Genomic DNA, 26,692 nt, shown 5'->3' with positions numbered 1-26,692 from the left:
TTCTGTGCATAACGGAGGCATATTTAATATTACATTGTGTTGTACCATTTTGTGCACATGTGCTGATGTTTAACACTGTACTTGAAATGCTTAGTACACATGAAAAATAGGGCACCAGTTTTTATGCACGTACCCATAGCATGAATTCACAGCATGACTGTGTGTGTTATGTCACAGTTGTCGCTGGGCGTATACACCAAGGGTAAATTCACCAAAACATTGCCTCGAATTCCTACATGAATCTTGCGTGCCTAAAAACGTGTGAAAATGCAGACAGCATTGTGGCCCACAGTGGAGATTATGTAAAGAGTGTATAGGAGTAGTAATTTATTTTGTGTTGTTGCACCGACTTACATTGTGGCTATTTATACTTGTGGGGACAATAGAAATGACAGAGCTATGAGATCACCACGTAGCTGGTGGGTGTTTACGCTTATCTCTTCACCATTTTATCAGCTTGTGATGTACATACAGGTTATCAGAATAGTCCAAAATGACAAAATACACGTAATTTATGTTTAATAATTGGAAGAGGCCATGTAGAGAGGAGGGGTGTGGAGGTGCAAAGGGGAGGGGTGTGTGAACATACTTTTCCAACTTTTTTATTTTTCACAAAATAATGTAATACAACATTTAGTTTTCATTAGAATTATAATTAAATTATTGCGAATAATTATTGAAAGAATTATAAATAGCATCCTTTAAAATATAAAAGAAATGATAGGCTTACATGTGTGTGGTTGAAAGGAAAACAAACTAATCTGAGATTTTCACTAGTCTGCGAGGTTGAACAAACTGACCAGCATTGTTGCTATAGCGACATCAATTTAGTGTTGTGGCATACAGTAATTTGCTCTCATTTAATAGAAGGTAGGATGACCCAAAGTAAGTTATTAAGTATGAATAGAGCTATTATCCGTAATTAGAGACGGTGTCATAAGGTGAGGATGCCACATGCAAACTGCCATCAATGAACGTTAATTTAGCAACACTCAATATAGAACCCTTTGTGGTTGCTTCTCTGCTTGTCTTGGCATATTGACAATTTTGTTCTTGTTATATGAATGTCGCGTCGAATACAATTAAATAGATTTAAGTGTTTGTGTGCACCTGGGTTCGGCTCACTGTACTCGTCAATTTTGTTGTTGGAAACACAACTATTTCTGTCTTGAATTTTTAAATGCCTGCCTTTAGGTAGTTCAATTGACATAGCACTGACGCACAACGTCTGTTGATGACGCAACTACCTTTTTAATTTTACATATTGCTATATCGATGTCGAGTAATCAAATTTCGACTTTCACAAATTGGCACTATATTGGGTGTTTGGTTTGTTTGGAGGCAGTCTAACTAACACCGTAATTTGATTGCTGATATTACAGAGAGTATTTCTGTTGCACTGAAGTAGTTTTTAATCGGCACTGTGCGGTCTAACTATTCTCATACGCTGATCAACTTTCTAATAAGCCATAAAATAATCATCTGGAAATTAATCTTTTAGGCGAAAATGTTTGAATAGAAAAAATGATGTATTGCTTATGGTGCTGACATACACATTTCGTGCAAGAAACAAGTTCTTTGCTTGACTTTCTACGAGAAGGAACGGAACAGATGTGTCGTGGCATATTGTACAAAAAAGCGCCCCTCACTAAAGTATGAGCATTGCAATTTTACTGTACAGTGTGTCATTTGTTGATATAAAATGTTTTGCTTCACTATATTTCAATGCAAACTCTGGGATTCCTTATTTACTTGCCCAGCATGTTAGCTGATAAATATGAGCGGCCAAAACATTTAAATAGCTACTCCATTAGTGAGCTCTCATAAATTCTATGTTCTGTATGGTAAACATGTCCGAATTCCCCGTGTCCATCTGTATGTACAAAAGTCGTGTAAATTTCTAGATGCCAAGAAATAATATGATTGCAACCTTTATGACAGTTGTAATTTAAATTTTAAATCACTGTTTTTGTTCAGTCCATATTTGAATTTGTTCTTTCAATGTTTTTTACTCATCACATGGATCTTTCTGAAAACATCTTATTTTTTGTCTCCAGGAATTTTCCTGATGTGACAACTTCATGGCATCATGGAGATAACATTTTGGGAAAGTTGCTTGCTCTCCATGTCATAGGACCCCTAAAAAGTTTTCACTGCTGAAACTATTTTTTTACTAATGCGCCAAATTCACGAAAATTAGTGTCATGAACTTAAAGTTGTTTACAGTATTTTGACAATTGAATGCTCAGTTTTATGTGTTTTAAGGGCCAGATCATTAAAATTGAGGGGGTGGGATTTTTTAGAACACTTGTTTAAAAAAAAAAGATAATTAAACTCTGATCTCATGAACAAATTATATATATAAAATTACACAAACAGTAATAGTTTTGCCTCTGTCAATTGAACAGGTTACCCATCCAAGTTTCACCTCAGACACTTTAGCTGGGAGCATGTCAGTTGGTGACCTACTGTAAATTGCTATCTTGGACAGTTCAGTTTTGATACAATGTACTGCCATAATTTTTGTACTGTTACTATAAATCATAAGTAATCATCTAAAAAAATTAGGGATTGGCAGACGTACGTGTGAACCGACATGTGTTCTGACAAAATCATAATCATTTGAAAGAACTAGGAACTCGGAAGACATACGTGTAGATCAACATGAATTCTGATAATCTTGCTTTAATAGTGCTAAAATGTTGTTTTAATTTGGTAATAATTTGTTTACCGTCCACTTTAGTGGTATTATTAATAGATATTTATTCCTTTATGCTGTTATAACCACTGTAATAATGTGGACTGCTTGGTAAATTAGGCAACCAAGGAAGGAATCTGATATGATTCTGACTTATTGGCTTCTGGACATGCTGGTATTCGCTTCAAGTAAATATTGTGCAAGCTACAATTTAAAAAAAATAAATAAGGGATTGACCGTTCATGACTTTTAGGAGTAATGTTTTCTTCTCTTTAATGCTGCTATCGTAGAGACTTGGCTCGATTTAATTTAACGTTTGTAGCGATTACAAATACTCGCGATTACAAAGTCAGCTGCGGCGCTTAGAATCATTGCGTTATACAGTAACATATAAGTTACACCACTGGAGACCACTACATGATACAATGTAGCGAGAGCAAATTATCGCAAGTTCTGTTTTACACATGTAATAAAAAGCAGTACCCACAGGTATGTGATGCGATTATAAAGTACTTATCCTGTTCATACCGGTAAAATATAATCATACATAAAAAATGTTTCCCACAAATCTTATTTTGATTTCCCTATATGATAAAAACAAAAAATAAATTTATTTTGAAATCTTACATCATTACTGAAAATCTAATTATGTCACCTTTTACAAATTAAACCTGCAGAACTATTGAGAAATACTTTTAAAAAAAAATACAACACCAACATTTTTCGGGGGAAATTGTAGTGCTCAATGGAAAAGAATATTAACTGGTAATATACTGTTTTGGGGTTGGACTTGATTCCAAGAAAAATTTTCAAAATTAAGATCACATACAACAACCTAGAGTATAATTTTGGGGACAAAATAAAATGACAGCTTTGACTAAAAACTTGAATTGTCATCTGACGTACAGTTGAAAACAATAATTTTTACATCATAAGTAGATAAGAAATGTAATTATCAACAAATTAACAGGTTGTGCGTATGCTACTATCGACACGTAGTCGGTAATCTTGATTTACAAGTCAATCAATTAAACATCATAGCGACCAGAATCCAGGTTGTATTATTTTGATGGTGCAAGTAATAATGTTATTGCACGTTGTATTTTCCACTGTAAAATTTACGGAGTCTGTTTTATGTCGGTTATGCAATGCTCCTAAACCAGCTCAGCTTGACAAAACAAATAGATGACTATTCCGGGTTACAAAACAGGTGAAATCATTTAGATTGAAATGTTACTCTGAGAAAAAGAAAAAGAAAAAAAAAATTTGTTCAGCTGCTGGAAATTACTTGTTTACACAAAATTAATATGCTTGCTACACTACAAGTGCTGAAGCGGCTTTTTTATATGAAATTTATTCGAACACAGTGATCATAATCTCAGATGTAACTAGTACGTACTGTACTGTTTAAAAAAAACTTAACTGCACATTTTTCTGTTAAATTTTTTTTAATTTAATAGCTCGCCGGTAAATACACAACAGGCTTGAAGATTTCATAAAAAAATGCTGCTACCAGTAGAATTAACTTTCGTTGTTGTGTGAGTGAGCCTTCGAGATACATGTGCAGTTCTGACACCAACTTTACATAACTTTACACATAAGGGTTTGTGTAAAATTTAATTGCATAGTTATCAAAACATTATTGAACAAATAAAGAGACAATTTCGCAGCAATTTTACCTACAATGGTATCCCATGATTCCACAGTTCAATCTCAGGGATTGACAGCTACCTCTTTAAAGACCCATGTTATCAGTATTCACTTTAAGATATACATCTCAATGAAAGAAACAAAAGACAAATCATTGTGGTAGTTTTGGAATATGTCTAAAATCAGAATAAAACCGAGATCATGTTTATAATCTAGACTGGTAATTGTAATCAAACTCATTTCATGTAACCTTTTCACTCATGAATTCTTTTCCCACCAAAATTTGTTCCTGAAATATTTGTGCATTAAAAAAAAAAAATTCTAAATCCAGTGTTTTTAGAAAAAAACTTTTGATTGACATTTTCTTTTATGGGAATATTCACTGGACTATTTTTGTTAAAAGTGATAATATTTGACATCAACAGTAAAAATGTTCAATAAATTAGTTTATTTATCTAATTTATGCATTTATTGTTACTTACTTACAAACTGTATGATGGAAATCGTCTGCCGAATGTTGCACTAAGTGGGTAATCCAGTGGCACTTGACAGACAAGCACCAGTGTCCGATGTCGACTCTCAGACTAAGTTATACTAATGCCCTTTTTCACTTTAGTATAGTTTCTATAAAAACCTCTTAGCTTTTCCAGACTTTTGGTTCCTCAAGTGGCCATCAGAGACCATGTGACCGTAGCATAATCACCTGATCCATTTTGGTTCATTTTTCAACGCAGCGACGTCTGTTGACCGCATGACATCAGTTGAAACGGCTTCGTGAAAAGTTTCTTGTCACGGTGTAATTATAAAGGTGTAAAGGACACTTTCCATTGTCGGTGGTCAAAATTTGATGAATCGTTAACTCCTTCACAGAAATATTCCAATTAAAATTCCATTGTGACTGATTTGCATAAAATGTTCGTTAATGAAACGTTAAATAATGAGAGGAAAAGTTTGAAAAATTTAAATTCTAGTGACAGTAGCACTGTCTACTTGTTACTGAAAGTTTAAGTTTTTGACTTTGAGGAAAAAAAAATGTTTGCTTTAATTATGTTCAGTTTACAGAATGATTTGTTTGAACATGTTTTACTTGATTGAAAAGAAAAAATATAGCATTTATGAACCCGAATAATAATAATAATAATAGAATTATGATAAAAAGTTGTGCGTAAAATACTGTAAACCATTATAATTTCACGAGAGAAAAATATTTTTGACGATGGAAAAAAAATCCATTTGTACATATTTTTTATTTTTGATGTGCTACTTATTACTTAATCTAGGTAATGAATAAAGTTACTGGTGCATGCAATTTACATTTCTCTCTCTTTTAACTGAAAATAAATTCCAGAAAAAATAAAAATGTTGTGTAGTAATGGAGACAGGTACAGTGTTCCAGCCTTGGTCTTATTATTATTGTAAGTATAGCCATCTTTGTGTTGAAGAGTTTGATTACCATGTTAAACAAGATGTAATTTCACCCACTTGGCTAACTGTTTTGAAAATCCTAAATTCTTTTAAGTACTAGGCATTAACCAAAGCGGAATCTGTCTCGAAATTGGACACTGCTCGCCACTTTGGCTAAGACTCTGGTTCTTAAAGCTACGTAGTATACAAGTTAATTGTAGCGCAGATCAAATCCCAGAGACTGGCAGAAAACTGCATGGACACAATGACAGGGTTCATATTTGTTCTATTAGATGTGTATATGCTTACGGAAATTACAGAACTGTTTCAATGATCAAAATAAGTTATATTTGAATTATTCTATATTTGATAAACACAATTTGGTATGTACTTCTATTAAAGATACGCTTTTAATAGAGCATATACTGCAGTATGGATGTATGGATGTAAAGTGTGGACTGACATAATACTACGAGGGATGGGCGCTTAGTCGAACGTGAACCCAACATCAGTAATGATGTGGGATGGGCGTTTAGTCAGACAAGTACGATAATAATTTATTTATAATTTATTGGACCACCAAGTTTTTATATAGTGGCTATATTTTATTTAATAAATTCCCAGATTTATAAAGTGTAAGTATCGTAAAATATGTAATAAAAGTCGCATTTCTAATATGAGCTGCACCCATTCTTTTTGAACAATTGAGAACCAAAAATTCACCATTTCTCCTATGTGTAGATGCTCTAATAGAAGCCGCATCCCTTCCATTTCATTGTATCATTTTAATAGAAGCCATGGCTTCTAATACAGACTTTACAGTAGTATTATTTGTACAAAATAATTGTTAAAATTGTAGTCCGCAATCTAGTATACATTAAAACTTTCCTCGTGTTGCATGTTTTATTACAATGCTGTTCCTGCCTGTAAAAATCTCATACACAAATAGCATCAGGGTTTTTCAGATGAAATTTACTCCTATAAGGATGTTGTCTTTTGGGATTATCATCCTGTTCGCATCTGTTTTTTGCGTTTCTTTAAACTGATGTAATGCATTGTAAGAGAAAAACAGATGTGAATATGTTAGCTGTGTTTTTTTTTTTTTTGGGGGGGGGGGGGATTAATATAAGATTAAAATGTTTAGTATTTAGTTAAGGTCAAGGTCGGTCCATGCATTACCCTTGTGGTCATCAGTATGTTAGTATCGTGCAACAAGTGTTGTTCTAGATTACCATGGTAACAACTGTTGCTAGTGCCTGTACTTTGGATATATATATGTAAGGGTACAATCATTAAATCACAGGGGGTGTTTAAGATTTGGACCAGTGCATTTTTTTGTGGTATATTATCTGAACATTATTATTTTTCTTTTAATTAAATTTTTCCTGGAACACCTTGCATGCAATTTGTGTCTAGCTTTCAACTTTTTTTTTCAATAAATCTTCTGGCCATGCACTATGGTTGACCCCAACTAGGGAGTTGGCGAGCATTAGATTTTATGAGAGTCTATGACGTAGAAAAATACCAAAAGTGATTATTATCAATGTGCTATGATTCTCCTCTCCATCCCATTGTACTAGCTATTACATGTAGGTTATATCATCTATGTGTTGTCATTGTATAATGTCTCCTAATCCTAGTGGTATTATTATTGCTAAGTATACCAATGTTATATTTATTCAATTGCAGTATAATGTCTTTATTTGTCAACTCCTTATTGTAAAATACTGTGTTTACATACATGTACATGTTCAAAAAAACGTATGTTGCTTGTATCAATATTTGATATTTGGAATTCCATGCGACTGCTTTCTGATTGACCTATTTATGGTGACATTTCCCAAACCCCCAACCCTCTTAGTAAGGAAACACATACTGCCTCTTTCTGGGGTACTTTTCTTAATGGTCCTTATAACTTCAATTACTGTAGAATACTTTATTTGGAATATGCTTGGAATCAATTTTCGCTGAAGGAATGATTCAGTGAAAATAAAATCCAGCGAATATACCGATGTACCTATATTTTACATTCAACCCGTCAAAAATCAGTGAAAATAAATTCCATACAAAACACCCAAAAAGTCTTTTCAACTAAAATAAAGTATTTTACAGTAAACAGTTATTTAACTTAATTGACATTGGTTACATTTTTGTTAGAAAATAATTGAGAAATTCTTTCTGGATATCTGAAGGTTTCTGATAAAAATCACAATTTTTTTCACCCCAATGTTGTTGCCATAGTTACCATTATATCCCCTTGTTCTGAGTTTCCTGTAAAAAAAAAAAAAAAAACTATCAGCCATCATTATCCGCTCATTGGGAAGATACATGATACGTATCTAAACCCAAAGTACAGATAAAAAAGGAAGTAGATTAGAATTGAAAACCGATTACTGATACCGGTTTTGGCAGTCTCCTCCTCTGTTGATGCCTAAGCAAATTGTGTAGTTTGTTTTATGCATTATCTGTTAGTTCCCATCATGCATTGCGTTTCACACCTATGATGATCGCTACAATCAAACCAGGTGCTTTGATATGTGTTGTAGATATAACACCTTCCTGACTTTAAGATCACAAAGGTAAAATTTACTTTCAGTATTATCTTATTTTTACAAGGCGATTCCATAAACGATGTTGTTATCAGGCTCTAACGAAATAACGAGTGTTGCAAGATGTCTGATATCGTCAATGAATACATTCTTTGCTGTTCTAATTGATCAGGCGGGAATATCATCATTGCACTGGTGTGCCATTCATAAGTGGTTGATAAATTATTGATTTTCCCCACCACAAAAAATGATTCTTGGTATTTTTAAACTTTTTACTCTGAAGGTAACATGGTCAGTCAAGTGAAAATGCAGTTAATTGGTTACTATTACTTACACATCTCAGTATTGACCAATCTGGTTTTCTGTTACAAATCAATCAAATTTTGAATCTCCCATCACCTCCATCCTACAGCTGTTTGATTTTTCTATCCTCTCTCAGCTAAACATGTTTACCTGACGTAGACACACAAATGGCTTCCTGTCTGTCTAGACAGGCATCAATTCAAAGAAGAACTTTTTGACCCAAAAATGTTTATTGATTTGTATTGAGTTGAAAAACAACTCACAGTTAATGATAATACATAGGTTACTTTAGTGCAATGCATTCTTGCCTGCTGTATCTCGTTCTGATGAACACTGGTATACTGTGGAATACTTTATTTTCACTGGAATTAATTTTCGCTGGAAAGGCTTTTTGGGCGTTTTGTATGGAATTTATTTTCACTGATTTCTGATGAGTTTAATGTGAAATATAGGAAAAAAAGTATATTCGCTGGATTTTATTTTCACGGAATCATCCCTTCAGCGAAAATAGCGAAAATAAATTCCAAGCGAAAATAAAGTATTCTACAGTATTCAGTCAATGTATAAATAGATAAGCTAAGATTTAAATATCCATGAATATAATTATAAGTATAAAACAAAATTTAACTGAAAAAAAATTGTGAGATTAATTACCTGTACATGCACTGGAGTTCAGTCTCAAGCGCTGATAACAATGCAAGCTAAAACCGCAAAGGCTCATTGGTAGACACATGTTTGTAATGTAAACAACAACACGTTGTGGTCGTTTGCTGATAGATTACCTGTTTCAACTTTTGTATTTTTCTAAATGAACCATTTCTGTGTTTAGAAGTTCTTTTGCAACCTTTTGGAGTAACTATGAATCCTTTATTTTACAAGCTATTTGATTGGGTCTTTCATAACGTGCATGTAAGAGAAGCATGCTTATTGGTGCATTTTGAAGTTACTGAAAGTTGCTTTACACTACAGGTTTTTTGATTGGCTCCCTTAATAAAAATACAGCATGCTAAAATACTGTAATGTAGAGGGTGCTGCAGTTTCTGCCTTTTCTCTATTGTTTGATTTCATTTCTTGGGGTTCCCACACACAAATAGGTCTCTTTTACATTTGTTAACTTTTGTAAAGATTTCTTCCAAGAGACCACAAGCTGTGGTAGTTTATTTTGGTAGACGAATTAGTTGCTCTGTTTCCAGAGGCATCTTTCTATCATTCCAATCTGGCAGAAAATTTAAATGCCAGTGGTTGTCGCGATGAGTACCGTAAAATCTGTATTAGAAGCCGCATCCCTAATAGAAGTCGCACCCATTCTTTTTGAATAATTGAGAACCAAAAGTTCATCATTTCTCATATGTGTAGATGCTCTAATAGAAGCCGCATTCCCTTGGTTGCATTGTACCATTTTAATAGAAGCCGCGGCTTCTAATACAGATTTTACAGTAGTGTTCCTATTTGGATATTTAGGTTGCATGCGACAATGTATACAATGCATGTAAAAAAAAAATTGTGTGTACAAAATTAAGATGCAGAAGCTCTTCGGCCACTGCACTTTAATAAATCGATTCAAATGGTGATAGGAAACTAGCTTATAAATGTCCCATGATTCCATGGTGCAATGCTAAGGCATTGATATCTTCTTCATTATACTGTAAAATACTTTATACTCTTTAGCTGGAATTAATTTTCGCTGAAAAGACTTTTTTGGTGTATCGTATGGAATTTATTTTCACTGATTTTTGATGAGTTGAATTTAAAATACTGTAAAATACTTTATTTTTGCTATTTCCGCTGAAGTAATGATTCAGTGAAAATATATTTTACATTCAACTCATCAAAAATCATTGAAAATAATTATGGCATTTCTGATTCTGATACTTGACATATCTAGCAATATATGTACAACTGTATTGGTTGGATCTTTAACATTACAGTAGTAACTATTAGGTCTTCTAGAAATTGCATAATGTGGTGAATGTACTATTATTACCAAGTTGGACAACACCCTTCTCACATTTCCACTGTTTACACTGTATCATGGGTATGGTTGTTTGTAACTATTATTTAGCTATTATCTGTTATGTTGATTTACATTCACTGTTTATGTTCAGTTAGCAGAGCCAGTCGGGGACAGTAAGGCACCGGTTTACATCAATTGAAAGTAAATAAACTTTAAGGTTCACATACTATTTATAAGGTAGGCTTGACAGATGGCTTGCCAGTGTTTTACTTAACTGTAAATGTTCAGTCAACAACTCCACTGATGTGTGTGCTTTCTGCAATCCTCTGGTTCTTTAGAACGGTTGCTGTGCTTGGCCAGGCTTCATTAAGTCACAATATTTTCAGCCAATGAGGTGCAGGCTTTAAAATTTGCCTTTATTGCCTTGTTAGAAACAGTGTTTCGTATTGATACATCTGATTTTACACACAAACGAATAAAAATATTGTGAATTTGAATATAATATTCCTGAAATTGTCACAATTATTAAAGCCTAATTCCAAGTTGACATCAACATGTACATTGTGTAAACCATGTTTGTAACATTTGACCAACATTACTGTAAAGCTGGTAGACATTTTTTATACAGTGGCACCAATCCCATAATACCTTTCACCTGTCATTTTCATTCTGAGATGATTGACATCTGTCTTTTAACAGAAAGTCAATTTCGCAAATTAATGGACATCATCCAACCAATTAACAAAACAAAAGAGCTTTTTTTAGAAACGTTATTGTGTTGGTTGAACTTCATTACGAAGGTGAAATTTATGATTCCATCGCTAAATTCAATATTCATTTCTAAAGGTGTTGTATGAATGTAATGAATCAGAGGTACATTACTTGGGGTTTGCAACTTGCATAGTACTGTATGGTGACATCATGTCGAGATCCCATTCAAGTCTCATCTCGTAGATAGCGAGACTGATGTTACGACCTTCTGACATGACGCATATCAATGTTCAAGGTTTGTAATGAAAAAATAAAACTTTTCTTGTCACTATCATAGTGAAAAATGTAATACATCGAAAATGTACAGAAAATATAGTTCTCGTAATCCGTCATATCGTGGGCAGCTATTTTGATCCACCTGGACATCCCAGTATCCTAGTTACCTCGGGCATGCGCATTCGCATTTTTCTGAGTTGGAATGCTTATGCGAGAGCGAGATTGTGACGGGATCTTGGTATCATGTCACCGTAGTTGCAAACCCCAAGTAATGTACCGCTAAATTCATTATTCATTTCTAAGGTGTAGTATAAATGTAATGAATATATTGCATCTTTGTGATTTAAGCCACATATAAATCTTATATAGTGTATACAAGGGTTGGGTCTACAGTAGATGTCAACTATAAATGTAGCTTAGTTTGTTTTCACTTAATAAATCGCTGACTGATGACAATTTTCTGAACCCATTTTGGCTGTTCATGTAGGCTTGAAGACACCGTTTGTTTGTGGGTTGGTTTAAAACCAATTATGTTTGCACCTTTGAATTACAGAGAAATATGTCAAATCAGTGAAACTGAATATGGTTTTCAGAAAAAATATAATTTCAACATATTCCGATGACAGCAATGTGGCAATACTCCCATAGGAGCTATCACTCCTTGAAGCCCTACAACATGGCCGTACTCCCATGATTCATTTCAAGGTATCGCTCCTTGAAGCCTTACAACATGGCCGTATTCCCATGGTGCATCTCAATCTATCATTCCTCAATACTCTCCAATATGGCGGTACTCCCATGATGCACTTTGCTAAAATAATTTGCCGAGTTCTTTACACATATAAGCTAACACCTCCACAGCACGTCATGTAACATCCTGTGAAAGATCTATCATAAAATATTTCTAAGTAACTTTCTCTGTACTGAAATGATTTACTTGCATGCTCTTGACAATACAAACATTGCCAGTAGTTTTTATTAGTGAGCTGAGATTGGATTTTCTAAAAATAGATTTAATTTTCAATTATCATAGGTGAAGGATTTACTGGATACTAAAGGAGATTAATTATTCTATAGACACTATAGTTGAATCAAATTGGAAGAACTCATTGAATCTTTCTGATAAAGCCGGCAACAATCTGTGTGTACATACTGTTAATCTGTTGGTAGTGGAAATGATTGTGACTTGGGGATAAAATATAAACAAAGTCACTGTGTCTCCTTTGAACCCCAGTGAAAGTCACTATGACACCATATGACCCCAGTGAAAGTCACCAAGGCTCCCTAGGACCCCAATGAAAGTTAATACGACTCCCTAGGACCCTGGTGAATGTCAATATGACTCCCTAGGATCTCGATGAAAATCACTGACTCACTATGATCAAAGTGAATATCACTGGTACTCTCCATCTGTAGGATCACAATGAAATATCTGATGCCCATGTATCTCCCCATCACACAGTGACAGGGGGCATTGTTTGCAGCTCACTAACATGAAGGTGTCTAACTACCTGTGACTTTTGCATTGTTATTTGAGTGTGTCTAAACTCTTGTTGTTTTATTTATTTACTTAGTTGCAATATTGTCAAACTATTACTGCTCTTAAAATGCTAAATCTATTGGGCATCTTACTACCAGTAACAATCTAGAGACTACTTAATCTAGTGTTGATATATTTATCTGTTGTTTTAAATTTACTTGGCACCTACCCTTCTTAATTCTCATTGAGGTTCACTACGAAAATATTTCACGTTATTCTAGCTGTCATGGAACTAGAACAGTTTTAATATTTCATCATTTGAAATTCAAGATAAACAATACACTATACTACATACAATTTACCTTGACCCCTCCCTCGGTATTTCAATTGCCTACCATGTATTTCTTCAGTTTAGTGCAATACCGGTACTCAGTCTGTTCCCACGGTTGTTGGTTGGGTGTGAGACTTTATAAACACATGTTACCAATTGTGTGTTTGATTTATTGATCAAACCTTTCTAAATAATAGTGTGCACATTTGTTTCTTTTATAAATAGTTGTGAAAAATCTATTGTACTTGCAGAAAATGATAGGTTATGAGTTTTTTTTTTACCAGATAGGCTACTGGTACCCACATTTATAGCCAATCTGTAAGAGCCATTGCTATTGGTCAACTTGAGCTGTTGATAAACAAGCTGGCTGGCTGGTTTGTACGTGCTTGTAGTAGGTAGCCAATAGGTAACCTTGTTAAGTTAGAATCAGGCAGCCAATGGGATGGGCTCTTTTTACAGTTTATGGGTTAGTTTAATTTTCTGAGCTAACTGTTCTGATTGGTTATTAATATGTATTCCAGGGAAAGGTAGCCAATGAATTAGTACTTTGTAAACCGCTTTGGAATAAACCAGAAAACAAATACTTTGTAGTTATTTTTAGTAGCCCTTGAAATATACAGCATATCTAGCAATGAGAGAAATGGAATGCTGTAGGGAATTAATGTCTTGACTATCTGTTAGGATATCTTAATACAAACCAGAAGATTTACAGTCTTTTGAAACATCTCTTATATCACACTCTAAAAATAAAACTAAGCTATAGTAAGCTAAAGGGCTTTAATAATATGCAGTAAGTTAAGGGGTTTGTGATTTGCATATTGTAACACTATTACCAGGCAAGCTAAGGGGAGATATACATTGTTTTAAAATCTAACTTTAAAATAGTTACAATATTCTAATTATAATCTCTTATCTTGCTGGATAATAGTGTTGCAATGTATTTGTAACCCCTTAACTTGCTACATAATATTGTTACAATGTATTTGTAACCCCTTAGCTGGCTGTATAATATTGTTACAATGTATTTGTAACCCCTTAGCTTGTTGCATAATAGTGTCACAAATGAAAGTTGTATACAACTTGTACATAAAATATTACAACCAATTACTACACCTAGAATATAAATTATGCTGATTGTGATTACAGGTGTATAATTTGCATAATTGTGTTAAAGTACCCTCAGTTTATTTTATGGAATTTGTCAATGGCTGTAATTACACTAATGGAGTGAAATTACTTTGCTTGAGTTTTTACGGCTTATTAGTTATATATCAATTGCACTGAATTACAATAACTACAAATTTTAAAGAAATATGTCTTACGTTTCTTGAAATGATCCAATTTGTTATACCCTATATTTTGTACACTTTTAGTCAAATGACGTATTTAGACATCACCATGGTTACTCTGTTGAACTTGTATGAGTACAATAACATAATTTAACAGACTGAATTTATGTACCGGTATTTATTTTCACAATTTGAGAATTTTGGTGTAGACTAAATATTTTGTGCATTGTATTTTTGTTGCACAGCAGCTGCAGCTATCAGGATGCAACATGCTACCTCTGGTGTTTAAAAACCCTCATGTGTTTAAAAATTACTTGAAATTATGGAAAGAAGTCTTTCGCAAAGTAAACATAGTAAATAAAATGTTGTAACAGGCTGTATTTGCTCTGTTATTAAGCACATATAAACCAACAGTTGCATTAATTGTATACTAGCTGAATTATTAAAATATGACTTATTATGTATGACCACAGACTGATAAAATGAATTCAATATTATGTTCCTAGACGCTGTCATTTACACAAGTGTACACGCTGCGCTACTAATGCTGTGCAATATTTCTTTAATAGTTGCATTCCATATCTTGTCATTTACAATTAATTTTATCAATCATCTGAAAATAAAATGATCACCCTACTGACTTGTTAAATTTAATTTATCTAATTGTATTATCTCACGCAAAATATAACTGCATTCCATGCACGACTTTCTGCTGGAAGGTCAGCTACCACAAAAATAATATCACAAGATTTTAGAGAGTTAATTTTATTATTTATATAAGCATTTTTCACTGTTTTCAAAAAAGAAGGCCCGTCAAGTCCCAGAATAAAAAGAATATTTAAATTTGAAATAAAAAATGTGCAGTGAAAACAGCGCCCTCTGGTGGCAAGAATTTTGCTTTGAATAGTGTCTGATGTATTTCCTCTTTGATGCAATATATTTTCATGGAGACAGACTGACTGTAAAATTATGTAAGCTTTGTTCTGTCCATTGAGGTGCTACATTGAATTGTTGTTGTTTTCTTAGGATACGTCTCATGTCGTACAGTTGATGGTATAGGAGATGGAATGTAGTGCTGTTTGTTGTTTGGACTGGTGTTAACGATTGTAAACGAAGGCTCTCAGACGTCACTGCATCTCGTCTGGTTCTAGATTTGTTAACGTGAGATAACTGAATCGTTGTCTCAGTAATAAGAATCAGATAGTTTTTGAGGATAGCATCGTGTTATGCCAAACTGTTTTATCATAAAGAACTATGGGTATTTTTCAGGGCAAAATTGAACATTGGCTGTGGGGCTTTGCTCAGATTAATTCCTTAGAGTAGATATAGCTGAATCTGAAGCTATTCTCAAAATAGGTGTCACACAAGCAGGGATGAAGGACTGAAAGCAAATGTAATTTGCGTTTATCAACATATGTACATAACATACCCGTAGCCTGATCATCATCTTTAGACCAAAATAATATATAATATATCAGAGACTTATATTCCCACATATTGCAGAATATCTTAATATGCTATAAAATCAACAACAACTGATGGTGCTTGTATCTAAGAGAATATATCTGGTTGTGAGTTAGTCTTCATCATTTCCCTTGATGACTACTGTCAATCCATTTTGCACAAAGTCAAAAAGGTCAAGGTATCTTGAAGGGGTGTCCAGTAAATTTAAAGTATGTTATGTTTTATTCATGTTTATACTAATCTACAAGCTGGCTTATCACAGTGTGACTTCTGAAAATGCAATGTCAATGTCATAGACATGACCAGCAAAGTACCATCCATCATTTCTTCGTACCTTGGCAACAGATCCATCATGGCTGACAGGTCAAAGTTCAAAAAAACAGTAAATTCTTCCTATCTGAGAAAAACAGGTCACTTGAGAATTAAAAAACAATATCCATCATGTTGACAAAACTAAAAGCTATCCTGATTACCGATTTTTCACAAAAGTTACCGCCTGAATGACAAATTCTGTGAAATTTTAATCCTATTAGACTTTCATTACATCTAAGTTTAAGACATGGCCTTGTAGCAAAACAGATTATGGTATTGAAGCAAATTCTTGTATTTCCAAGAAATTACTTAGCATGAAAAGAATGCCTTCGGGAAGGGATTTAACCGAATCAACTGCAACCAATCTCAGATTTTTTTCACCAACTGCCGGAAAAAGATGTCAAGTAGCCATAGCGATATTCTTCAAGATTTTATTTGCTGATTAAAAAATATGACCTTTTAAAATTGGAAAAATACTGTTATAACCAACATCAACATTGAAATGTGGACTTTTTTTAATGCCCCATGGAAAAATTTGAATTTTTGTGACTGATACAATATGCAATATTATATAAAGATAATGAGAGTGGTTGCTATGAGACAAGATTAATGGTTGACGTGATGCCAGCTAAAAACAAATCCTTGCAAATCATCTCTCAACTTATTGGAGAATTAAAGGATATTAAATCTAGATATAAAGTTATCTTCTTATTAGTCTGGTAATTGATTACAAATGTAGTTGCGCATTTATCAAAACACTTTGGTGGTTTTCTTCTTTTTGTTTGTACCTTGTCCCGCATAGCAAAACATTTCTTACACTTTCCACATTTATGTTATCTGTATTTTAAATTTCTTGATGATTGTCAGAAAATGCCAGAAACCTCAAAATGATTATTGTTTTCATTGTTATGCTAATGTATAGTTGAATAAATTAATACAAGACATTGATTGAGCCTAAAAGTTGTCAGTTATCTGTAGCTCCAATTATTAACATATTTAAAATATATTAAAATATTTTAAATATCTTTGCGTGGTACTGAAGTTGCAGGATTGTACATCTGTGAGATACCATCCAGTGATCAATATATCTACCGTAACATGTTCAGATTGTGATTCTAAGTGATCCTCTGAAATTAAGCTAGATTTGTTAACAATAGACACTCTGAGTTTTTGGCTTGTTTGTCCTTGAAGGTCTGTTACATGGCAGATATGATTAGAGGGATAAGAACCTCCAGCACCCTCAAAATGAAATGTGTGAGAAAGTGAGCACGATATCAATTTTTATTACTGGTACTTTTTTTGTAAAGGGAAACAGCATCATTTATGTTGTTATTATCAGTCATGATTTTACATATATGCAAAATAGGAGTACATCTTTAAAGGGCGGTACGTTAGTCGTCGCGCTGCACATGTGCAAGATATATGGGTCTCATATAAACAAAGATGGCGACCTTGACTGTTGTGCAGATCAACGAGTACGAACTGACACGTTTTCAAGCTGTAATTAGGTAATTTTCATGTGATTGGAAGGTATTGAAGGAGTCACCGGCGGTAATTAGTGCAAGTTGCGCCCAGGTCAAACCTCATACTTGTGATTTCCATTTGAAGAGCGCATTGGATTATGGGAAAATCAATGTTTATCAACACAATGTCACACATGCACAGCGCGACAACTACAGCACTTTAACCTTTTCACCACCAGTTCCCTCTTATCACAAATTCACAAAATAGTCCCATTTATAGTCTGTATTTTCTTTCGAAAGATTAGGACAAAATAGCCAATTTTTTTGAGTCAAAACCGAAAATTGACTAAAATGTTGTCTGTTGGCTCAAAAATTAGGGTTTATTCTGAAAAATATAAGAAAAAAAGTGCAGAAATATTTTGGCAAGAAAGTCTGGTGGTGAAAAGGTTAAAAATAATCAACAGTACTATTTTGAGCGAAAGATGGCTGCGCTGCCAAATTACATATACGTCATAACAAAACCATGGCAACCTTTAACCTGACATTTTATTGACCAAAACACATCTTAACAAAATATTTAATTTGACCTGGCCATTACAAGAAAATATGAGCGTTTCAGAAACACCCTTGTCAAAACTATTTTCGTTCTTTCACAAATTTCAACCTCTTTAATATATTTGTATCTTATGGGCAAGGTTATAATAGTTTCACTATGTTTCATGTAGTAATGTTTGACTTTATCACAAAACATTTTTTTTTTGCATGAGTAAAATTTGGTTGAAAAAAGTAATCAAGCAGCGATGATTAGGAGACTTGCAGACGACATTTTGATGAATAATGATTGTGTAGAGTGATTTCATTTTCCACCGTTCAATGAATTACACTAAGTCGGAGATCAAGCGGAGAAAAACTGAATGTGACAAGGGGGTCATTTGTGATCCTAAATCTCAGACAAATAGATTAGTTAGATTGAAGCGGCAATTTATCATTCTCATGTTGGCCATTTTGTTTGATTCATGCATCGATGCATTAAGGAGAGGTTTCTGTAAAAAATGTTTATGTAAATTTCTAACCAAACTGACAAAATTTGATATCGACTACAGTTTTGATCAAAAGTGTTAAATACATTTTCTGTAATTCTCTCTTAATTTGTGTGTAATTTTAAACCAGATTGACAGAACCTGTTGGTGTTTTGATCAGTATATAGGTTGTCTTGTCTGATTTGTGATGTCATTAATAGCAGTGATTTGTATGTTAATGATGTCAGAATTCAGTTAGCAGTAATCCCCATGTGATCAAACATTAATCGTACACTGCAATAAAACCAAATGAAGTTGTCAAATATTTATAGCAATTTACATGCCTGTAAAGTTGGCCTAAGTCGAATTCCATTTGCATAAAACTCCTCTAATGCCTAGAATCTAAGTGGAATTCTATTTGCATACACTCCTCTAATGCCTAATATCTAAGTGAAATTCCATTTGCATAAAACTCTAATGCCTAGAATCTAAGTGGAATTCTATTTGCATACAATCCTCCAATGCCTAGAATCTAAGTGGAATTCTATTTGCATACACTCCTCTAATGCCTAATATCTAAGTGAAATTCCATTTGCATAAAACTCTAATGCCCAGAATCTAAGTGGAATTCTATTTGCATACACTCCTCCAATGCCTAGAATGTATGCAATATACCGCTCACTATGAATCACTTACCACTTACAATAAATCTCTCCACTAATGCCTAGAATCTAAGTGGCATTCCATTCGCATACAACTCCTCCAATGCCTTGAATGTATGCAATATACCGCTCACTACGAATCACTTACCACTTACAATAAATCTCTCCACTAATGCCTAGAATCTAAGTGGCATTCCATTCGCATACAACTCCTCCAATGCCTTGAATGTATGCAATATACCGCTCACTACTAACCACTTACAATAAATCTCTCTTCACTAATGCCTAGAATGTATGTGGCATGCCTATACGTTAATGCCTAGAATCTATGCGACATTCCCTCACAATATGCCTAGGTGAAACACCAATACATCTCATTACCATGACAACCACTCTGATTACCATATACAACATTATACTATTGATGTCATTATCTGTTATCTCCGTGGTATTCAAACGCAATCACATTTTGCGATGTTCTTTTCTGAATTTTGTCATTAAGAGGCCAGACAGTACAAACTGCAACGCCGGTTATGTCTGACCTCATAATTGTGCAGACAGAATTAAAATACTTTTTAGGAAGCTAAAAAAAGTAGAAATTAATTGATTTGTACTTAAAGGGTGTGGTGCTGAATAAGTCACTGTATTGATAAGATTTTACAGAGGCATCCGTTTGCCAACTGAGTGAAAAGATGCTAAACAGTCCCAGTCCTGTACATGCCGGTAGCATGACCTGACGGGGATCCATTAGCTTAAAAGCATTGTTTATTATCCTTCACAGTTTGTAGTTTTTATCCAGGGGGTATCATCCATAAGTTTACTTCTCTCAGTAACATAGAAATGGGACAGTGTGTCTCTGTTTTTGATCTGTTCAGTTTCACTTCTATCGCTATGAACGTCACAGTAGCGCACTAAAATAGATTCTACCACCAAAGGCATGGAATCTGTTCTTTTTATTGAGTGATGATTGCAAGTGTGGTATACACAGATCAGTTCAACTTGTCATTGCTCTACTTCAAAAACTTGCTTCTGTGCATTTTTCAACGATCCAGGAGGTTAGATAAGTGGCAAGCGAAATTTAGTGAGATTATCAAGTCCCGATAAGGAATCTTTGGTGTAAATAGTGTGCAGAATGTCTATGAAACGGATAAGAACTCACACTTTGACTTAGATGGGGTGGGGCTAGGAATCAGCTGATATTTTCTGGAATACACAGTTAAAAGGACAACATGAAGGTCGTTTTGCTCATACATTTATTAAACATTATTGCCATTTCTGCAGTATTGCGTTCACAGGGTTGCTAAAGTTGGCTGCATTTTGTTTTAGCGAGTAAATTCATTATTACCACATGAGAAGAATGTGAAAAAAATATTACAGCCTGAATGGGTATTTGAACTTTTTCACATTTGCGTGACATTATCCGCTGCCCTCGGGCACAAATATCTATTTATATTCCGTAGTACGCAATGGTGTGGATGCATTGGAATAATTAGTGGGTATTACAGTAAGCGAGTAAACTGGAAAAGCTGCTGACTGGTGTCAACTTTTCATGAAACATAAAAGTGTATACCGTCTTCAATGTACTTGTGTGCGTAACAGTTTTATAGAATAAAATTGCGCAGTAACAGGTTAAACTGGCTACCGAATATTTCCATACGTTGTGATTTTGTCGTCATGGAAACTGTGAATCTATGCCCCATTCAGTCTACCAGATATTGTTCAAAACAACATTTTCAGTAATTGTCTCAAATTGTCATCTTTACTTCTTATCCTGTCGTTTACATTTACATCGACTTGATAAGGGTTAATGCTGATAATATTTTCATCAATGGAGGCAAGATTGTTTAATGGTGTCAAAATTTGAAAATGTACTATTAAAACTGATGGCCTTCTTGTTTTATTTCTTAATAGGCTCATGTGGTGGCAGCATTCGAGCAGAGTTTATCTAGCATGACCAATAGGTTACAGTCTTTGACAAGCACAGCAGACCAAAAGGATTCCGAACTACGAGATCTGAGAGAGACCATAGAAGCGTTGAAAAAGCAGAGTGCTGAGAGCAGGCAGTTGATTGGACTTCCAGGAGATGCAACACTCGGCAGGAGGTCAATAAAAGATAGAGGTGAGTTATTTTATTTTTGTAGACACAAAACAAAAAACCACATTTAAAAAAAATTAAAAAAACATAATAATGTAACTTGCTGTTTCTATATTAATGGTTTGATGTTGCTGTAGAAAAGATTCATTTAATAAATTTAGCTTATATTATCAAAATAAATTGTTTTCTTGTCTCGATTCATAATCGAGCAGTGTGCCCTCAAGCTGTATCAGTGTAATGCTTTTGTTTTTACTAAATACTTCCCTCTACAGTTGAATTAATGTGATACTTTTGTTTTTATTGAATATTTACTTTTAAATTCTATGTTTTTCACTGACAATTTGTTTTTATCATTCATCTTTTCATATGTAGCAATATCTGAGCCTCGAATGAGTCGGCAGTTATCAACAGACAGCATGTCAAGTACCACTAGTTTTACAAGTTTATCCAGCGTTGGAAGCGTCAATGACAATGACTTGAGTGACTCAAAGTCAATGAAGAAAAAGAAGAAAAGTTGGGTTAGTGTAGTTTTATGAAAATAGTTCCATTGAAGTTTAATTTAGTATTTTATAAATAACTGTAACTGAAAGTTGGAGGCCATACATTATAAACTGTTACCATTGTTTTTTGCTGAAGTAAAATTGTGACTACCTAATTGTACTGCTAACTCATAAAATTATTAGTAAATTGTCTATCATGACGATGAAGTGGTTTGCATTTTTCATTTTTTTCCACAAATGAGTTTCAGATCTCCCCAATTTTGAGATGTTATGATTTTAATCAGAAGTTCCACATGAAACTGTTACATTTTGGACAACTATACTCTTACCTGTTCATTTCTGTGACTTGGTTCTACTAACCCCACATGTATTGCTAAACGACCGATTTGTCTTTTCACAGCAGTTACGTACATCATTCCGATCAGCCTTCTCACGCAAGAGTAAAAACAAGAGCGGTGCTCAGACGGATGTTGAAGATCTAGATTCCAATCCATCGTCACCCAGTTACGGTGGTCCTCATAACGTCTGCATGAATCCATTATTGAAGTCATCAGCATCAACATCAGCGTAAGTTTATTTTTAAAATTTGGTGTTTTACCCATGATTCATCTGGCATTTACATATCATGTGATGCGTTTTGACCAATTACCTGTCAATTTAATAAATTCCAATTAATTGAACATCCATTTTTGTTGTTATGATAAACAAAATTGAAAAATAATGTAGAGAAAAAAAATCATGTTTATAATTTATTTAATTATTACTTCAGAATATATACTGATGGTCCTGGGGAACAGGAAACTGTTCATGAACTGAGAAAACAGTTACGAGACAAGGAAATGAAACTGACAGATATAAGACTAGACGCCTTATCCTCTGCTCATCAATTGGACCAATTAAAAGAAGCGATGAATAAAATGAAGGTATGTGTTGTAGTTTGTAAATTCTATTATGAAGGAATAGATGTATCTCCTTGTGATTGTTGCAGGGAATCATGGGATATCATTGTACACTTTCAATCTTTTGTTTAGCATTAAAATTATGCATTGCTCATTTACCCACAATGCACTGCTCATCTACCCACAATGCACTGCTCATTTACCCACAAGGCTCTATTCAAATACCCATGATGTACTGCTCTATATTAAGATTTGTATGGATGAACACTAACTGGTAAAAACACTACAAATCTATTTAATCATAAATTTATTTTTATGAATGAAAAATTCTATGACAAAAATGGCAAAAAGCAATTAGAAAGTGGGGCGCATCTAAACATTTTTTCATGGAAACAACAACTTGTGATTTCCCTGTAGCGCTAAGCACTACTCTGGTGGTAATTTTGAAATTCAAAATGGCCGAATTACATACATGTAGATAAGGGTTCTAATAGTTCAAGACCCCAAATCTTCTTCAGACTTTCAGATTGCCAGTCACAGAAAATACTTGGCAAAGTTTCCGGAATGCCTCTCTAGATTTTCTGTTCATTGTAAGTGTGGTGATATCTGATGATATTTTGAATTGTTTTAGAATGACATGGTAACATTGAAGCAAGAAAATGAACGGCTACAGCGACAGATTGTGCAAAGATCACTGGGTGCAAGCTCATCACAGCTATCGGATATATCACTCTCTTCATCTAAGAGATTCAGTCGAGAATCAATGGGTAAGGGGAAAGATATCATGAATTGCACCCTCTAGCAATGAAGCACATCGGCCATATCAAAATAGTGTCGATGATAGTTCTTTCAAAAACACTTTTTGACATGTTACCATAGATCAAAACACAATGGACACTGTAGATGACATTGCTGAGAAAACTTATGAACTGTGTATTGTTTTTACCTTGCCCGTAACATCAAAGATAGAAGGGAAAGGTATATTAAGGGGAAAATTTCTGTCCGGCGTTGTCGTTGTTGTTGTCGTCGTCCTCGTCGTTATTGTTTTTTGTATTGGTTAAGGTATTCCATCATTCTAGAGTGGAAAAGTGTTACTATTTTATTGGTACTTTTATTATTGAGCTCAGCATGAACTCTCTAATTAAATTTGTTGCTGTGGGTGTTGTTTTTTACTGACATTTTATTTTTATTTTATTACAGATGCACATAGGATCAGCATGTCTTCAGAGCATGGTAGTTTGGGTAAGTTTCATTTATTTTTATATCAAGTAGAAAACATATCACTAAAATAAATATTATTTTAAAATTGACACCCTTTCCATGTCAATAAATGAATGAATGAAGAAACTCTAAACTTAGGTATTTGAAAGAGTTGTGTTATTTGTACAAATTATATTGACTCGCTCTTACTCTCACACCAAAAAAGATTTTGGCTTTTCATTATTGCATGCATCAGTAAGAAGATTGCACCTAATAATTGACTCAAAAAAAGTCTTGGTCGGTCGAACACAAGCACCTGCCAACTTTAACCAAGGTTCCCCCAAAATCGCATTCTTTAGTGAATGAATCTCAGGCAGTGGAATTGGCTCGCCCAGGGTAGCGGTCGACCCTTTTTCATGTTCAGTATAAGTTAGGATTCGAACTTGGGTCGGCCAGTCATAAGTCTGATGCGAAAACTACAAGAATACCAGTTTTTGATGCAACTATTAAACAAATCTGTTTATTTTTTTCAGATATATTACTTGATGATAGTTCAGGTACGACTACTAACGGCCGGCGTGTGATAGTGGGCGTGTCAGTCGGTCATCTCGATCCAAGTAAAGCTATGGGTAACAAAGTACAGAAGTGTCTAATAGGCACATTGAGTATTAGCAGTAAAACTAAATGGGATGCACTGGATAATGTTGTCAAGAGAATATTTAAGGTGGGTGTAATTACTAAGGTTGGATTTCTGTGTAAACCAAATGAATCCATGCTTTTAGAATATTGAATATGCATCTGAAACTAATATTTAGTTGCATTATCATGAATACAAAAAATAAATTTGAATCGGAAACTATCTTTACCAACATTTTAAAAATTGCCCTTTAGTATATCAAATTATTTTTTCTGTGGAAATTACTTTGTATTTCCTAAAACAACTTTTCATAAATGCTAATAATAATATATTAATATAAATATATTTAATTTTTATCTAAAGTTATTAATTGTTTTGACCCAACTTTGATATGTGTATTGTGGACTGAAGTGGTACAATTCATCCCAAACATGACCATATTGCAAACCATAAAGTTTTCAATAATTCCATTGTTATTATTTGTGATTCTAGGAATATGTATTACGGATAGACCCAGTGACAAACCTGGGCTTAAATGCAGAGAGTGTGTTCAGTTACGAAGTTGGAGAAATTCACAGAACGAAAGGTAATTTTTATTTCATCATTTCAATGTTTGGACCTCTAATTATTTATCTGCTGAAATTGAAATTTGGATAAAATGTCCAGATTACTGGTCAGCAAAGTAAATTTTGTTGGCCTTTAGCCAGCTTGTTTGAGCTGAAGTTTATTATATCGCTCGATATCATATTTAATGATGGTTTCCTGTGACATTTTGCACAAAATACTTTATTTGGTAAAAAAATGGATGCTGTAAACGACATCCCAGAGAAGACTTTTAGAAGCTGTGTATTTTTTTAAATATTTTATATGTTTGAAATTTTTTGTAAATTAACATTACAATTAATTTTGACTTTCAGATGCCGAGCCTCCAGAATTACTGCCATGTGGATACTTAGTAGGTGATAGCAATTCTATCACAATACATCTCAAAAGTAAGTGAGAGTAAAGTTTGTCTAAAAGTAACATAATATATAATGTCAAGTGTATATTGACATTCATTGTAAATTTAGTGAGAACTTCGTGAAGGATGATACTGCTGACAACTTAAAAAGAGAAACCTCTACAATCAGATGTAACACCTGTCTAGACTGAGTAGTAGAAGGAACTAAGAGATCGGTTCTGTTTATGGAAGAAAAACCTGTCTAAACTGAACAGTAGAAGGAAAAACCTGTCTGAAAAGTAGAAGGATTGTCAGACTGTTCTGTTTATGGAGGTAAAAACCTGTCTAAACTGAACAGTAGAGGGACTGAGATATCAGTTCTGTTTATGGAGGTAAAACCTGTCTAAACTGAACAGCTTTTTGATGTTTGACTGTACCAAAGGCATACCTAAAACTTCAATTTCCTTCATTCTTTCAGATGTTCTACAAGGTAGCTGTGATGCTTTAGTGTTTGAAACGTTAATTCCAAAAAGTGTCATGCAAAGATACATTTCATTGTTGCTGGAACATCGAAGAATCATTTTATGCGGTCCAAGTGGTACAGGTAAAACATATCTCGCGCAGAAGCTTGCCGAACACATCGTTCTAAGGTAAACAAAATAAAAACATGTTATCATTGTTATGTTAACAAAGCATCATTTCTGATATGAAGTGGTGAAACTTCAACTGTCTTCACGGGATAATCTAAGCAAGAGAATGCGGTCAAAGATTTTTTTTTTTTTTTTAACAAAGACCATGCTCTATGAAACATTTCTATTATGTATTTAAATTAGGAAACACAAAAGATGCTATGCTG

The 26,692-nt window shown here is 33.9% G+C and overlaps 1 protein-coding gene across 1 annotated transcript in view; it reads left to right on the top strand.

Moving 5' to 3' along the window:
- Positions 1-26,692, top strand: part of LOC100377223 (neuron navigator 2-like) — a 315,635-nt gene that overhangs the window by 279,865 nt on the left and 9,078 nt on the right. The window contains exons 11-20 of the mRNA XM_085506505.1: positions 21,477-21,684; positions 22,033-22,178; positions 22,561-22,727; positions 22,930-23,083; positions 23,691-23,826; positions 24,260-24,301; positions 24,793-24,983; positions 25,389-25,482; positions 25,814-25,888; positions 26,315-26,486. Coding sequence (XP_085362631.1) covers positions 21,477-21,684; positions 22,033-22,178; positions 22,561-22,727; positions 22,930-23,083; positions 23,691-23,826; positions 24,260-24,301; positions 24,793-24,983; positions 25,389-25,482; positions 25,814-25,888; positions 26,315-26,486 — 1,385 coding nt within the window. The remainder of the gene's footprint in view (positions 1-21,476; positions 21,685-22,032; positions 22,179-22,560; positions 22,728-22,929; positions 23,084-23,690; positions 23,827-24,259; positions 24,302-24,792; positions 24,984-25,388; positions 25,483-25,813; positions 25,889-26,314; positions 26,487-26,692) is intronic.

The sequence above is a fragment of the Saccoglossus kowalevskii genome, chromosome 12, assembly GCF_978046115.1.
Source record: "Saccoglossus kowalevskii chromosome 12, keSacKowa6.1, whole genome shotgun sequence".
Lineage (NCBI taxonomy): Eukaryota > Metazoa > Hemichordata > Enteropneusta > Harrimaniidae > Saccoglossus > Saccoglossus kowalevskii.
Note: the sequence above shows the minus strand (reverse complement) of the source record. Positions and strands in the feature narration are given on the sequence as shown.